Here is a 16,562-nt window from a genome sequence, read left to right on the forward strand (position 1 = left end):
GCAACCTCAGTTTTATGAATCACTAAAAGAAATGTGACAGATTTGAAAAAAAAAAAAAAAAAAAATATATATATATATATATATATATATATATATATATATATATATATATATATATATATATATATATATATATATATATATATATATATATATATATATATTCAAAGCACACTAAGCATTCCACTGTCATTTTGAAGAATTTTTCTGGGCCATTCACGAAATCTTTGTAATACTGATAAGGTGTGCGTAACGTAACAAATGCACATTTTTGTATATGTTATATATAGATATATATATATATATATATATATATATATATATATATATATATATATATATATATATATATATATATATACACACACAAAAACTTGGCAAGTTTGAATATTTTCCCCTACAAGGGAACATAAAAACGAACCTTTCTTTGACGCCAATAACTGAAATAACGCTATACTTATTTATATATATGGCAAAATGACGAGAATAGAAACAGTGGCCATTCCACATTATCGATCTGTACCTAAAACCAGAGGTTGCTTCTGCTCAAAGGTCAGAGAGAGAGGATTCATCAGTCGTAATAATGCCGTTTCTTTTTCTTTCCTTCTTTCCAGTGATTCGTTAAAACTCTTTGGTATTTCAGCTATGTACAAGATAATAGCTATCATTGTTATTTTTGTCTACCTATGTAATAAAAAAAAAAAAATGAAAATTATGAACGCCTGACTTGGAAATCCATGACACTGAAAGTGGTATTTTAGATGTTGAGTTTGTTTTGGTGAAAATGTCGATTTATTTATAACTGAGAATAAAGTACGTTTAAGTTTTTTTATAATACAGTTTTGCCTTTACACGCAACAACAGACCTGTTATTATCACAGAAACGTTGCTTAATGTTGTTAACAAGCTGAATACAACCTGAAATATCGGCTGCACAAATAGACGGTCGATTAATAATTAATGACGCTGAAAAATTATACGTTAAAAAGGAACAAAATTGGACAAGATATAATCGCAGAAATATTATTAACACGGAAGGAGGAAAACCCTGCTTAATGTTATTATTTAGATGAACCCTATTCACCCGGAACAAGCCCACAAGGACCAACGTCCTGAAATTCAGGCTTCCAAAGAATACGGTATTGTATTGAAAGTGGTAACAGATGGTAATAAGAAATATAGAGAGAATAGATCAGTTATAAAAAAAAGAAAAAAAAATAGTGATATATAAATAGATAAAAATTTAATGTCAAAATATGATAATACCCCCCCTCTCTCTCTCTCTCTCTCCCTTATAAATAGATCTTCACTTGCAAACAGCCCCTTCCATTTTCTGAAGAGCGAGATATCCAACAGCCGAAATATATTATCCGACAGACTTTCATTTCCCCTTTTTCAGTCGCTGGTTGGAACTCGAGTGAGTGGTTGGTTGGTTGACATCATCAGCTGAGGCCGGCCGCCCGCCCGCCCGCCCATTTTGATAAGGTGGGTGTGGCCCCATAAAGTGATTACTTTTCATTTATACTCCCCTCCCCCACCCATCCCACCCCCCCTATCCATTATCATCCCCTCTACATAGATGAAAAAAAGAAAAAGGAATAGTTAGGAGGAGACCTTTGTCAGCGCAGGAAATGAGACATGGGTCATCACGGAGATGGGCATAAAGTATTCCGACCTTACTTTCGTTTATGAGTTTACATCGTTAAAATAAATACGTTACATTCGTCGTTCTTTAAGATTTCAGGCAAGTACGATACATTCATAGTTCTTTTAGGTTTATGACAAGTACGATACGTTCCACTGTTCTTTTAATTGAAAATGCGATAGATTCCTCGTTCTTTAAAATTTCAGGCAAGTACGATACATTCACAGTTCTTTTAGGTTTTAGACAAGTACGATACATTCCACTGTTCTTTTAATTGAAAAATGCGATAAATTCCTCGTTCTTTTAGGTTTTACACACGGACGATACGTTCCACTGTTCTTTTAATTGAAAATGCGATAAATTCCTCGTTCTTTTAAGTTTCAGAGCAGTATGATACATTTCTCGTTCTTTTAGGTTTTAGACAAGTAAGATACGTTCCACTGTTCTTTTAATTTAAAATACGATAAATTCCTCGTTCTTTTAGGTTTTACACGCAGACGTTACGTTACACTGCTCTTTTAACTTTAAAATAAATAAAAATACGATACACGACACATTCCTCGTTCTTTCAAATTTCAGACTAGTACGATACATTTCTCGTTCCTTTAGGTTTTAGACAAAATACATCCCTCGTTCTTTCAAGCTTCAGACTAGTACGACACATGGCCTATTCTTTTAAGTTTTAGACGCGTACGATACATAAACTCTCTTTTACTTTCTTTCTCCATTTTTCAGGTCTTCAGTCATCTTCCTGGATCATGATTTACCTCTCTCACCCTTTCCTACTTTACAATTTCCTTGCTCTCCATCTCCGCTACTTTATAAAGCAAGTGAGGAATTTCTTAATTTTTCAAGTCAAAAAGTACGATAATCGGCTGGAGGTAATCTGCCTTCATTAATAATAGTAAGTGAGAATGAGGAGGAGGAGGAGGAGGAAGATAAGGAAGCAGGAGGAGGAGGAGGAGGAGGAGGAGGAGGAGGAGGAGGGAGGAGGCAGGCGATAGGAAAGAGGGGAAGGGATGGATTACCACAAGGGAGAAGGTAAGGGGTAGATTCCCACGGGGGGCTGGGGGGGGGAGAAAGATTAAGTGATGGTTTTGATGGGAGGTTTATAAGGAGGTAAGGTAAATGAAGGTTAAGCTCTAAGAGTAATGAAACGGCGCATATAGATGATGACGGGAGCATGGGGAGTAGGGTAGGGTAGGGTAGGATAGGATAGGGGGGTAAGAGTTGTGGTGAGGGTGGGGGTTAGGGGTGGAAATGAAGATGGCGATGACAGAGAAAAATGGTTTTCTGGGAAAGAAAGAAAGAGGGGAGGAAAACGAAAGAAGTAACAAAACAAGCTACAGGGAAATTTGCAATGACACATGAACTTGCCAAAATTTAATGTCTTACAAAAACATTATTACCGTTCTTGAAATCAAACGCATTTTTGTGAGAGTACGTGATAGCAAATTTACAGTAGCCAATTATAATAAAATCGTATTTAATGGAAGGAATTTTTCCTGAACGTCTCTCGCCTTGATCATTTATATTGGCCAATCGCATTACAGTACATTACGAACCACTTTATAAAACCTAATTACATAAGAAAATGTTCGAGGGAGCCTTTGCAGTGTGTGTAAAAGAAAAAAAGACAAAAGTCAAATGAATTCATGAGATGATGATGATGATGATGATGATGAGAGAGAGAGAGAGAGAGAGAGAGAGAGAGAGAGAGAGAGAGAGAGAGAGAGAGAGGAAAGCCGAAACGGAAAGGCCACCCTGACATTCTTACATAATGAACAGTGCATTGGGATACGGGGCGCTGACTCAGCGTCTTGCGTCCATCGATTAGATTTCGTATTTCGAATTGCAAACAATTTCTCTCAGTTTCCAAAACCGCCCCCCGCCCCCCAAGACGAACATTTAATTGAGACATTCCGCCAGCCAGCGTCGCGGAACAACTATTAATATGGGGCGAAGGATTAAAGAGCTAAATACCACGGGTTGACATTTTTCACACCGCGTGAAACTTTTGCCGAGGTTACGAGGAGGGGGCATGGAGGAAGTTGAGAGCGGGGGGAGGGGGGGAGAGGGGGGGATTTGGAAAGTCCCAGTGGATGGAATATTTAGCCTCACCCTCCGCCGACCTTTGCGAATTCCCGGAGGATCCGGGCGACCACCTGTGCTGGCTGGGCTAAATATCAAAGTGAGCAAGAAATGGTGCCACGTCCTTTGATGGAGGAATTAAACTTTAGCTCCGCGCGAGGGGAAATACGACGGCGTCTCTCTCTCTCTCTCTCTCTCTCTCTCTCTCTCTCTCTCTCTCTCTCTCTCTCTCTAACTTTCCTTCTTTCATCGCTTTCGCCTCTAAAAGAAGGGATATATTATCACACTTTCTTTTTTTTATTTTGTTATTTTATTCCTTCTTTTTCTTCTGTTTCGATAGAATGAAGAAGGACAAAGGGGGACGCGGGGGGGAGGGGGTGTGGGAAAGGGGGGGGAGGGGAAGGGGACCATACACTCGTCTGTTATCCATATTATGTGTTGCAGTATCTAACAGGTACATTTGGGCGAAAAAAAACGAAGGGGCGTAAAACGGGCTGTTGGAAGCAGGGGATTATAAGAAAGCAAGAGTAGGGGAGGGGAAGAAGGGGGTTGGCGGGGGGGGGGGGACGATAGCAGGAAGAAGAAATGGGCAACCTTTCCATGGCAATGATAAGAGTGATTGCCGCCACGCCCTCTCGGATCAGACCGCTTCCTCCGTCGTTACTTCCTTCCAAGCAGTTGCTCTCTCTCTCTCTCTCTCTCTCTCTCTCTCTCACTGAAGACTGGTTACAAATATCTGATTATTTATAACTTGCATCATCATTAACAACATATTATTTTCTGACATCCGTCGGTTATAAGAATTGTCACCAGTTGCATTTATTAAAGAGAGAGAGAGAGAGAGAGAGAGAGAGAGAGAGAGAGAGAGAGAGAGAGAGAGAGATCAAACGGACATCTGCTGGAGATTGGGGGGAAAGTGCAGATCGGACAGGAAGGTAATAGTCATATGCATCTTGTCAAAATTTAATGACCCTATTTAGCCATCCACCAGCAGATCCGCTTTTAAGTCAAGGGGTGGTGGTTATGGAGCTCCCTTTATAAAGAGAGGCAATGGGAATCCATAAACGGGTCTAAGGGGAGGTATATACCGGGGGGGGGGGAGGGAAGGGGGGGTCAGAGGGAATGGTGGGGAGAGGGGCCCTAGTTTGAAAGCATTTGAGATTGGTGGATATAAACTCAAAATTTGTTACATACTGAAATGAGGTTGGCAGATAAAAATAATAATTTCAATACTTGTTAAATACTGAAATGAAGTTTTATCCCAAGAAAACTCTCATATCACAATTTTCCTCACAAATTTGTCAGCTGATGACGAAAGTTTACTTAGACATAAAATCGACATGACTGATTTTCCTCCTGTAGCTGTGAAATACCAGTTTTCCTTGAACAATTTTCTGTAGATGAAGAAAATAAATAAAAAAATACGAAAAACACATTAACCACTTTAACCACTTTCTCGTTCCAGTCCTCCTCGCAGATTTTTTACCTGACGGGGAAAATTCACTCAACAATACAATCGACATTACTAATCATTTTCCTCCTTCACCTGTATAACAATATTCCTTTTCCTTTCTCTGTGTTCACGACCTCCTAATGACACGACTGATTCTTCTCACCGCTCTATTCCTTTTCTGTAATATCTGAATTTGGAATGGAAATTAAAAAAAAAAAAAAAAAACATACTTAGCAAACCGGGAAGAAAATAAACGACAGTGAAGAAAAAAACAAAACCTCTTGCACGAAATTGACCAAGTGTCTCCAGCCACATGCAATGCTGGACACAAAAGTCAGGTTTTTGGGTGTGTACGCGTTCCTGCGTACATGTGTGTATCTGCATACACGTGTATATGTAAGCGCATGCCTGTGTACGAAAGGGTTGTGTGTGCGCGTGTGTATTTCGAGAGCGGTATATTTAAATGTGTGTGTGTGTGTGTGTGTGTGTGTGTGTGTGTGTGTGTGTGTGTGTGTGTGTGTGTGGTCTGTAGTTGTCCAATGGAAAGGCAATTTCAGGATTTCCAGTGACTACAAGAATGGGGTTAAGATATGACATCATGGACTTCCAGCCTGGAATCAAAATCACGATCTCTTACTCTAAGCACTTTTTTTTTTTTTTACTCTCTAGAGTCATTGCTTTGAATCACTGTCAAATCATTATATTTGTTTTCCTCCAAAATCATCATCATCAGTGTCGCCTTGAATCACCGTATGATGAGACTTGATTATTTAAAAACTACCTTCTAGAATAAGTTATTTTTTTTAAGTATTTACTATTTAAGTATAATCGGCCGCAGCGTCGTGACTAGCGCACACTCAAAGGAAGGCAGGGCGTGGCCGAGAGCAGCGTTGGCCGAGCGAGGGGGGGAGTGAAAACGCGACCCTGTCACCCTTAAAAGATATTTTTTTCATTTTTTTTTTCTTTGATCACATGTAAATCATTTTCAAAATGTATTACAAAATACATTACATATAGTAACAATAATTTTAATCATTAGCTTCACAGTTTCGTCTCTTTCAATCATCAACATCTCTGTTTAAAATTGGTATATATAAATTTTGCATAAGGTTCCACATTACACCAGTTAATCACTCTGATCTTGGAGATTGCACAGTTCCCTATCAATTCCACAAATTCTCAATTTCCAGAATTCCCAAGTTCTCAGTCTTTTTTATTGTAATCCCAAATTCTCCCTCATTTCCTTAACTCCCAAATTCTCACTCATTTCCTTAACTCCCAAATTCTCACTCTTTTCTTGTAACCCCAAATTCTCACTCATTTCCTAAATTTCCAAGTTCTCACTCTTTTTTATTGTAATCCGAAATTCTCCCTCATTTCCTAAATTCCCAAATTCTCACTCTTATCTTGTAATCCCAAATTCTCACTCTTATCTTGCAATCCCAAATTCTCAATCTTATCTTGTAATCCCAAATTCTCTCATTTCCTCAATTCCTAAGTCCTCACTCTTATTTTTTATCGTAATCCGACATTCACTCATTTCCAAATTCCCAAACTGCCATTCTTTTCTTGCAATCCCAATTCCTCATTCATTTCCTAAATTCCCAAACTGTCACTCATTTATACTTAACACCACGCTGGATTGGGCATTTCCGGGGGGAGGGTGGAGGGGGGGAGCACGTCTCCCGCCCCACCCCCTACCCAACCGCAGCTGCTCTCACGCCACGCCCTGACCGAAATAATCCAAAGGAAACTTATCTTATATAGAAAAAACCTCGTAGAAAGCTTCCTATGCCTACGATCAAATATATCCTATTTATTTGGCTTGTATGTATGTTATGTAGACTCGAAAAAATACTTATCACTATGCAATATCATATATTATTAATAATAATAATATCGGATGATGTTATTTAATTTATTTTTTTTTTGAGAGTTCCTACTCTACGGCGACTAGCAGACTATCACTTGAGGGCGTCAATTCCCAGAAGTGGGATTTCACTTGGAATGTTTGGTATGGAATGCGTTGAGAAGAAAAAAGATTCGTAACCTATACAAAGTTATATTTACATGCAGGAGTTATGATTTGTTTTTTTTTTTTAACTCGTTTACTCTCTTGAAGTAATAATAAGTAATAATAGTATTAACAAGACCCTTTTCCACGTTGGTCGTTGACTGTGGTTCGTTGTATATGAAACGCGTCGCCCTTTTCAAAATAGCATTAAACAGGGCGACTGGAAACGCAAAAATCAACCGTAACTGTTTAACAATCATAAAGAGGCGATGAATAGCCGCATTCATCCTACACTACTATTGAAAAGTTATTGTGACGTCATGGGAGCATCAAAGCATGACCCGGTGGATACCAGAGCGTTTGGGAAGTGGGCAGCCCTCAGGGGTATTGGAATGTGTTGAAGAGCCACTGAGAGCGCCCCCCCGCCTCTGTGCGCCCCTGTCCTCACACACACACCTTCGGAGCAACTTTCGTTCAGTCTTTGGTTTTTGATCTTGCGTAGGCATAGCCTGTGACGGTCCGTCTTTATTCCTTTATATTACACTTGGACGACAGAATAAAGAAGAAATAGCAACAACATCTAAAATTATAACAGTCATCTTTTGATCATTCTTTGTTATTTTTTTTTTTTTAATCCGGCAACGCAGAGAGAGGCGCCGCCGAGGATTTGTGTACCAGACCTGAGTTTTAATATCAAGTATCTTGATTTTTTTGTTTTGTTTTGCTTGGAATTCTGGCCCCCTCTCTCTCTCTCTCTCTCTCTCTCTCTCTCTCTTTTGTTTCCTCTCCGGCCTCACTCAGAGCAGCTCTGCTGTATCCTAGAAGGGGGTGAACGGGTGAAGGGGAATGCCTTGGGAGGAGGAGGAGGAGGAGGAAGAGGAGGAGGAGGAGGAATGGGTGTGAGGAGAGAAACCCTGTCATGGACGCGGCTTCGGCGACTCCTCATTCATCAAGCAGATACAGAGAGGACAGACAAGAGCCCCAACATGACATCAGACACAAGCCTACTACCTCTGGGCTGTCCCCCGCCTCTTATTTGGCAGAGGGGGGCGAAAAGAACCCAAGCCCTTCGCGCGACACTTTCCAGGGTGACCACGAGGGCGTGAATCAGTGGGCGGCGGGCGTGGGCGTGGGTCGGGACGGTGGGTTTGTACGGTTCAGGCGGTGACCTGGAGGGCGCAGCAGCAGCAGCTAGGTGCAGGCGACCTCCAAGGGCTGCGGTGATGGCGAGGGCAAGGGCATGTCCTTGAAGCAGGCAGACTCGTAGTGCTTGTTGAGGTAAGACTTGAGGGCGAACGACTTATTGCACCGCTTGCACTTGAAGTTCTTCAGCTGCGAGTGGGTCTGCATGTGCGCGCGCAGGTTGGAGCGATCCGCGAAGGACTTGCCGCAGTGGGCGCACCCGAAGGGCTTCTCGCCGGTGTGGGAGCGCATGTGGCCCTGCAGGAGCCACGGCCGCGAGAAGGCCTTGCCGCAGACGCCGCACCGGTGCGTCAGGTTGTGCGTCAGCACGTGCATGGCCAGGGCCGGCATGCTGACGTAGGCCTTGCCGCAGACGTGGCAGCGCCTCGCGTTCCCGGAGTCCAGGTCGCGGTGAGTCTGCTTGTGTCGGGAGAGGTTGGAGGAGGTGGCGTAGTGCTTGCCGCACTCGGAGCACGTGTACCGGGGCTTCTCCGAGCCCTCGCTGCCCCTCCGCTTGGACCGTCCGTCGCTGACGAAGAACGCCTCGTACGTGTACGCGACCGTGCAGGCTTTGGAGTTGTGGCAGTCCGACTTCGGGCTGAGGTCGTTCACGTTCCCGTCGGGGTCGTGCAGGTGGTAGGAGGGCGGTGGCTGCTGGGGGGATGATGGATGCTGCGGGTGAGGTAGAGGGTGGTGGTACTCCAGAGAGTGAGGCGAAGGCGGAGTGTGAGGAGGCGAGTACTCGGCCACGCGGGCCGTTGACAGGTCGAGGATCGCGTGGGCTGTGCTGAGATCCTCCGGTGGGCGGTCGTAAAGCGCTGGCGGTGGGCGGGTGACTGTGAGATTCATCGGCTCCTCCATAGGTTCCGTCCGCGAATCATACTGAGGACAGAGTGGAGCCAAGGACACCAAACCTTCGGGGGACATTCCGCCGAAGCTCTCCGTGGGCGTTAGAGCGCGTCCGTGGGCGTCGGGGGATGGCGTCAAGGGCAAAGCTACAGGTCCGGGAGGGCTGTAACCACGCCCATCAGCAATGTATCCTGCGAAGGAGAAAAAAAAAGCTGTTAGACTCCACAATAACAAACTACTCGGGCCAGTAATAAGTAAATAAATTTACAAGTAATATAGCGCATTTGGTACGGTCAATGGCTTATAATAATATTGTCATAATTAATCACAAGCCTTTAATAGTTGAGGTTACCAAGACTGAAAACATTCATACAAATAAATGCATTACAAGGCCCTAATTTCATAAAAAAAGGAAGTAGGAAAATAAGACAAAAATCAAGATATCCTTTATCCCTAATTTCTTGCTCACATTATCGTACTCTATCGTTACTACCGCCTTTGTATGAACGGAAGGACATGTAACCATATCGATAAATTTTCTTTGTTACCTGTGGAAGGAATGTGGCGATCCGACAGGAATATTTTATAAAGAATGGCCTCGTAACCAAATGGGGACGAGGTAAGGGCGTTCGTGATAATTCATAAGAATATTCTTGAAATATACACAATTTTCGTATGATATAACTTATAAGAATAGTCTTGAGAAATATGCAATTTCCATATGACGGTAACTTATGAGAATACTTTTGAAATACAGAAAAATTTCCGTGTGATATAGCTCATAACAATGTTGTTGAAATATCCACAATTTCTTTATAACCGTAACTTATATAAGAGATTCTTTCAATAGCCAATATTTAATCATTAGGACCTCAGGGCTTTTAACTTATACTTTATACATTTTTGTAATTACCGTCATTGTGTAAGGAGAGCGATAAGGTCTGTTACCATAATACATTAACTATCAATACCACTATCATTATTTATTAATTTGTAAATTCATTTTTTCTTTTTTAATATCTGATCTCTTCTTCCCGTATTTCCCGTTACCTTCTGTTACCTATTTCAAATGAACACCGTATTCTTTGGAAGCTTGAATTTCAAGTCAATGGCCCCTGTGGGGTTGTTCGATATGAGTAGGGCTCATCTTCTGAATAATAATAATAATAATAATAATAATAATAATAATAATAATAATAATCATAATAATCATCATCATCATCTAAAGGCTGTTTACATATTTGCAGATAAACCGAAAAGCAGAATCATTCACAAAACCGTCTATCAAGATAAAAAAATAAACACACACACACAAAACCGTCTATCAAGATGAAATAAAAAAAGAGAAGGCAAAAAAAAAAATAAATAAATAAATAAGAGTAACAAGCACAAAACAAAGAATAGGTACAACACAAAGTAACACAAGTAGTAAACGAAACGTACAGGGGGAAAACAACACATGTGAGGAACAAAAGCAAATCACAACTGAAAGAAAAGAAAGAGCGGAGGCACAGAAGACCATACTTAGAAATACATGAGGAGGAGGAGGAGGAGGAGGAGGAGGAGGAGGAGGAGGAGGAGGAGGAGGAGGAGGAGGAGGAGGAGAGAATAGATAAAAGAATGTCAGACAAAGGTCTTCTCCAAATGGCCACCGACAGAGAGAGAGAGAGAGAGAGAGAGAGAGAGAGAGAGAGAGAGAGAGAGAGAGAGAGAGAATGTTACTAAGGGAAAGAGAGAAAATCGAATATGTTTTCGCTAGAGAGAGAGAGAGAGAGAGAGAGAGAGAGAGAGAGAGAGAGAGAGAGAGAGAGTCGAGATATGTTTTCTAGAGAGAGAGAGAGAGAGAGAGAGAGAGAGAGAGAGAGAGAGAGAGAGAGAGAGAGAGACAGAATGTTACAGAAGGAACGAGAGAGAGAATCGAATATGTTTTAGCTAAGAGAGAGAGAGAGAGAGAGAGAGAGAGAGAGAGAGAGAGAGAGAGAGAGAGAGAGAGCGTCTCCTCACGAAGAATAGCCACTAGAGCGGAGAGCGCTCACTACACATACTGACAAAAGAGAGACCTCGCATCGCACTCAGTATCGCACTCAAGATGATGCTTTCACAATCATTGATTTGGTCGGCCGCCGTGAAATGGATTTATAAATCCATAGAAATAGAAGTAAAAAGGAAATTCAGTACCTACGAACGTCAATCGTGATCGATTCTCTGCGTATCTTGATTTTTTTTGTATTGTTTTAAATTTTCTTAGATCGAAAATATGAATGTTTTTTTTTTTTGTCGTGTCATCAATAATTGATTGAGTATAAATGATTGATTTACTTAAATATTAGTACATAGATACAAACACAGTTACATGCATATGTACTGTACATATATTTATAATTATAAAATTTCATAATAAACAAAACTACATTATATATATATAGGAGCATAGTACCTGTGAGGGCATAGAGCATGGGGCTTGCAACCTCACCTCTAAAGACTTGCTAATAACCTACCACTACCATTCCGGTACCAATCCCACCAAAGGGGGAAACACGTGAATATAAAGAGGAAAACCAACCATTCAAATAACGAACTTTGAAAACGGCTGTAGTGACATCTAGCGACTGAACAAGGAACCATTCTGCTAAACAAACGGCATCGTGGTGTCTATGACGGTAGATAAAAAACATGAAGAAAGAGAGAGAGAGAGAGAGAGAGAGAGAGAGAGAGAGAGAGAGAGAGAGAGAGAGAGAGAGAGAGAGAGAGCACGCAAAATGACCCGCGCGGTAAGAGAGGAGGAGAATAGGGAGGCAAAGGAGAAAGAAAGAAAGAAAAAAAAAGGAGCTTGATATGGAAGATCAGAGGAACGAGAGATATTAGAGATAATAGGAAAGTCAATGAAGGTGAAGATGAGAAGGAAGAAAAGAAAAGAAAAAAAATGCGAATGAAGGGAAATTCTGATGAACTACACAGTGGGAGGGAATGAAGGGCGAGGGGAAAGTACCAAAGACTCGTAAAAGAGAGGAAAAGAACTTTCAAGATGAGGGGAGTGGAGAGAGAGAGAGAGAGAGAGAGAGAGAGAGAGAGAGAGAGAGAGAGAGAGAGAGAGAGAGAGAGAGAGAATTTACATAGAAAAGAATTTCAATCACAAGAAATAAAAAGAGAATGAAAATCAAGAAGACAATATTCTGAGAGAGAGAGAGAGAGAGAGAGAGAGAGAGAGAGAGAGAGAGAGAGAGAGAGAGAGAGATAAAAACGAAATTTAATCAAAAGAAATAACAAGCGAATGAAAATCAACAAGACAACATTATGAGAGAGAGAGAGAGAGAGAGAGAGAGAGAGAGAGAGAGAGAGAGAGAGAGAGAGAGAGAGTTTCATAAAACGAAATTTAATCAAATCAAGAAGACAAATTTCAGAGAGAGAGAGAGAGAGAGAGAGAGAGAGAGAGAGAGAGAGAGAGAGAGAGAGAGAGAGAGAGCTGGAGAAGAACCCGTGTCCATCAATCAAACATTCAGGACCACTTGCGCGTGAAAAATCATTTACTCGTCAGAATCTCCAAGTTGAATTTCTGCTGTCACTGTGGAGGAGAAGTAGTGCTTCGCGTGGTACAGTGGTTCCTTTCGGATTTCCGCCCCACAAGGAAATCATTTCTTTCCTTTCGCGATGAAACGAAGAAGCACAAACGATGACTCGCCCATAAGTGTTTGTATTCTGAAGATGTGTGTGCGCTCTCGTCTTTGAGGCGTGTGTGAAAAGTCATCTTTTACGTAAATATATAGGTTTAAGTGATATGTTGTCTGCAAGGATGTGTTTATGTGAATTTATTCCCACTTGTTTACATTTTAGGCCATTCTCATCAGAGTCTCTACTCTCTCTCTCTCTCTCTCTCTCTCTCTCTCTCTCTCTCTCTCTCTCTCTCTCTCTCTCTCAGTGTTAGCTTTTTCAAAGGAAATCACGCAGGGTGAAAAGTAAATAAGGAACTTGAAAGTGATGAAGTTATTTGAGAATGTCAGTTTTCCCAAACGGAATATTTCATAAACAATAAAAAAATAATTGCAGAGAAAGCACCAATAACCAACCGTACCCCTAAAGAAAATAACAAATACCTTAAATCATAGGAAAAACTAAATAAATATATAGAGAGAGAGACAAAAAGAAAGGGGGGAATGGAGGGGGAGGACCAACCACCAGTCAGCGAAAGAGAGAGAGAGAGAGAGAGAGAGAGAGAGAGAGAGAGAGAGAGAGAGAGAGAGAGAGAGAGAAAAGCAAAAAGGAAGAACTGCAAGACACACGATTTGATCAAAGGAAGTCTATCTCGGCCCTTTTGAAAATATAGCCCCTCTGCGCCGGCATCTCCCAAATCCAAACCTATGCCATAAAAGGGGAAAATAGGCCATTCCGAGTACAATTTCACCCACATAGGATTCGGCAAACTCTCCAGTCCCGATTCTCATCAGACATTCCTGCCGCGTTAGCACTAAGACAATGCCAACATCGATTCCTTCTTCTCATCCGCACCCCCACAGCCCGGCTGCCCGCCTGCCTGCCTCTCCTCTCCCTCCCGGTCCGAAATCTCTCTCTCTCTCTCTCTCTCTCTCTCTCTCTCTCTCTCTCTCTCGCCGTTATCTCACTCCAATCTCTCACAAACTGTATTCTCTCTCTCTCTCTCTTGCCGTTATCTCACTCCAATCTCTTACTACTATACTCTCTCTCTCTCTCTCTTATCCCACTCCAACCTCTTAATACTATGTATAATCTTTCTCTCTCTTTCACTGCTTCTTTCTTGCAATCTCTGACCACTATACACCCATTCAATCTCTGACCACTATATACCCATCCAATCTCTGACCACTATACACCCATCCAATCTCTGACCACTATACACCCATCCAATCTCTGACCACTATACACCCATCCACTCTCTGACTCCTATACACCCATCCAATCTCTGGCCACTATACACCCATCCAATCTCTGACTACTATACACCCATGCCATCCCTCAAAACCCATTCGCCCTTTTCAACCCATTCTCCCTTTGAAAACCACCCATGAACTCTGGAACAAATTGGCTCAACTCCCTCCCTTATCCCCTTACAACCACAAACCCTTGAAGAATTAAAGAAAAAAATAAAAAGAAAAAAGAAAAGAAATAACCAAGACGGTCTAAGACGGTCTACGGGGAGGCTAATGTTAGGGCAAACGCTGCGAATAAAAATCGTTCGCTTTTATTACAATTATCATTATCTTCATCTTCTTCTTCTTCTTGTGAAGAGGAACAATAACCTCTCATTACGTAATTTTTGTCAATCTATTGTTTAATAACATTGCTTTTTCGGTTAACAATTTAAAGAAGCGTTTCTTCACTTCATGCCATATATATTGTAAGTAGCACTTTCTAGAACCAGAATCTTTTAATTTTTATTTGTTTTGTTTAAGCCACACATACTCACTAAGCACACATACATACATGTATATATATATATATATATATATATATATATATATATATATATATATATATATATATATATATATATATATATATATATATATATATATATACACATATATATATATATATATATATATATATATATATGTGTGTGTGCATGTGTGTGATTTCTAAGAGCACATTTATTCACACACACAGCAAAACCCTCAAAATATCAGTAAAAATTATTACAATATCCATTTAAAAGGCACTCTGTTAGAAACTGAATCTCTTGAGAACAGCGTAACAGAGAGAGAACAGAGAGAGAGAGAGAGAGAGAGAGAGAGAGAGAGAGAGAGAGAGAGAGAGAGAGAACAAGCAGACCCTGATATATAACCGTTCCTTCCTGAACGAAGGCATTTCCCAGCAAAAAGGAAAAAAAAGGTAAAAGATGGTGAACGAAGGAAGAAGGATGGTGATGAAGGAAAGATGGAGATGGGAGACCAACGTAGATGGAGGAAAGATGGAGTCTGAGTATAATAAAGAACTCGGGAGAAGAGAAATTACGATGGGAGAATAATATTGATGGAATGCCAATCTCGACAGGGGGAAGAAAGGTAGGAGTGGCTGTGAAGATGCGTACAGAATAGTGACGCCATTTTTTTTTTATTGTCTTATCGACTGGATTTATCAAAATGTTTATAAATAATAATAATAATAATAATAATAATAATAATAATAATAATAATAATATGGTAAAAAAATCGACAATGATGTCAGAGTAATATTATATATATATATATATATATATATATATATATATATATATATATATATATATATATATATATACAGTATATATTATATATATACATTATATACATTATATATATATATATATATATATATATATATATATATATATATATATATATATACACATATACACTGACATCATTGTAAATTTCTTGAAAACTTTTTGCGACTCAAGCAATTATGAAATTTTTATGGATGATATTTTAATCATCATCATTATTATCATTAATAATGTTTACTTCAGTATTTATCTTTCTGTAACAGACTGCTTTCCCACACGGAGTGTCGTGAAATCCTGTCAATGAGAGTATTCACTGTAAGGTTTTAACCAAAGGTAGGAATCTCACACCGGGAAATATTTTAGCACCTGTATTTATTACGCTGCTTTGTCAACGCATTATTATTATTATTATTATTATTATTATTATTATTATTATTATTATTATTATTATTTATAAACATTATGGTCAGTAGTAGACAAAGAGGCCTATGCCGTGTTCTCGTCGCTCGTCCATTTTAAAATATTATTATTATTATTATTATTATTATTATTATTATTATTATTATTATTATATATTATTATTAATTATTATTATTTTTATTCATTTGTTAAAAAGGATGCCTGCAACATGCGAGTTACATTATTATTATTATTATTATTATTATTATTATTATTATTATTATTATTATTATTATTATTATTATTACTACTACTACTCCTCAGAAGACGAACCTTATTCATATGGAGCAAGCCCACCAAAGGCGTCACTGACTTGAAATCCAGGCGTCCAAAGAATGAGGTGTTTATTGGAAAGAATTAACAGAAGGAAATAGGAAACAGAGATGGAACAGGTCGTTATTCGTTAAACAAATAAATAAATGGGCAAAAATGTAAGTGAATGATTAAAATACAAGAGAAGTGTTTTAGGGTAGCAATAAAGCAAGACTGATGGCCTGTCGGTATTTACGGTTTAAATATTTACGGTTTAAGTGGAATTACAACTTCCAGTGATATTTTGTACTACTTAAGCCAGAGTTTAATATAAACTTAGACGGCGTTCATTAATGGTAACTGGATTTATAAAAGTATATAA

At 39.7% G+C, this 16,562-nt stretch overlaps 1 protein-coding gene and 1 long non-coding RNA gene across 2 annotated transcripts in view; both read right to left on the bottom strand.

Annotated features, from left to right (window-relative positions):
* LOC136854235 (uncharacterized) overlaps nt 1-16,562 on the bottom strand; it is a 1,096,131-nt gene that overhangs the window by 774,432 nt on the left and 305,137 nt on the right. The gene's annotated exons all lie outside the window — the stretch shown is intronic.
* Nucleotides 6,131-16,562, bottom strand: part of LOC136854234 (protein glass-like) — a 118,146-nt gene continuing 107,714 nt past the window's right edge. The window contains exon 2 of the mRNA XM_067130591.1: nt 6,131-9,425. Within this exon, the coding sequence (XP_066986692.1) occupies nt 8,395-9,425 (1,031 nt within the window). The 3' untranslated portion in view covers nt 6,131-8,394. The remainder of the gene's footprint in view (nt 9,426-16,562) is intronic.

Source organism: Macrobrachium rosenbergii, chromosome 28 (genome assembly GCF_040412425.1).
Source record: "Macrobrachium rosenbergii isolate ZJJX-2024 chromosome 28, ASM4041242v1, whole genome shotgun sequence".
In the NCBI taxonomy this organism is placed as follows: Eukaryota; Metazoa; Arthropoda; class Malacostraca; order Decapoda; family Palaemonidae; genus Macrobrachium; species Macrobrachium rosenbergii.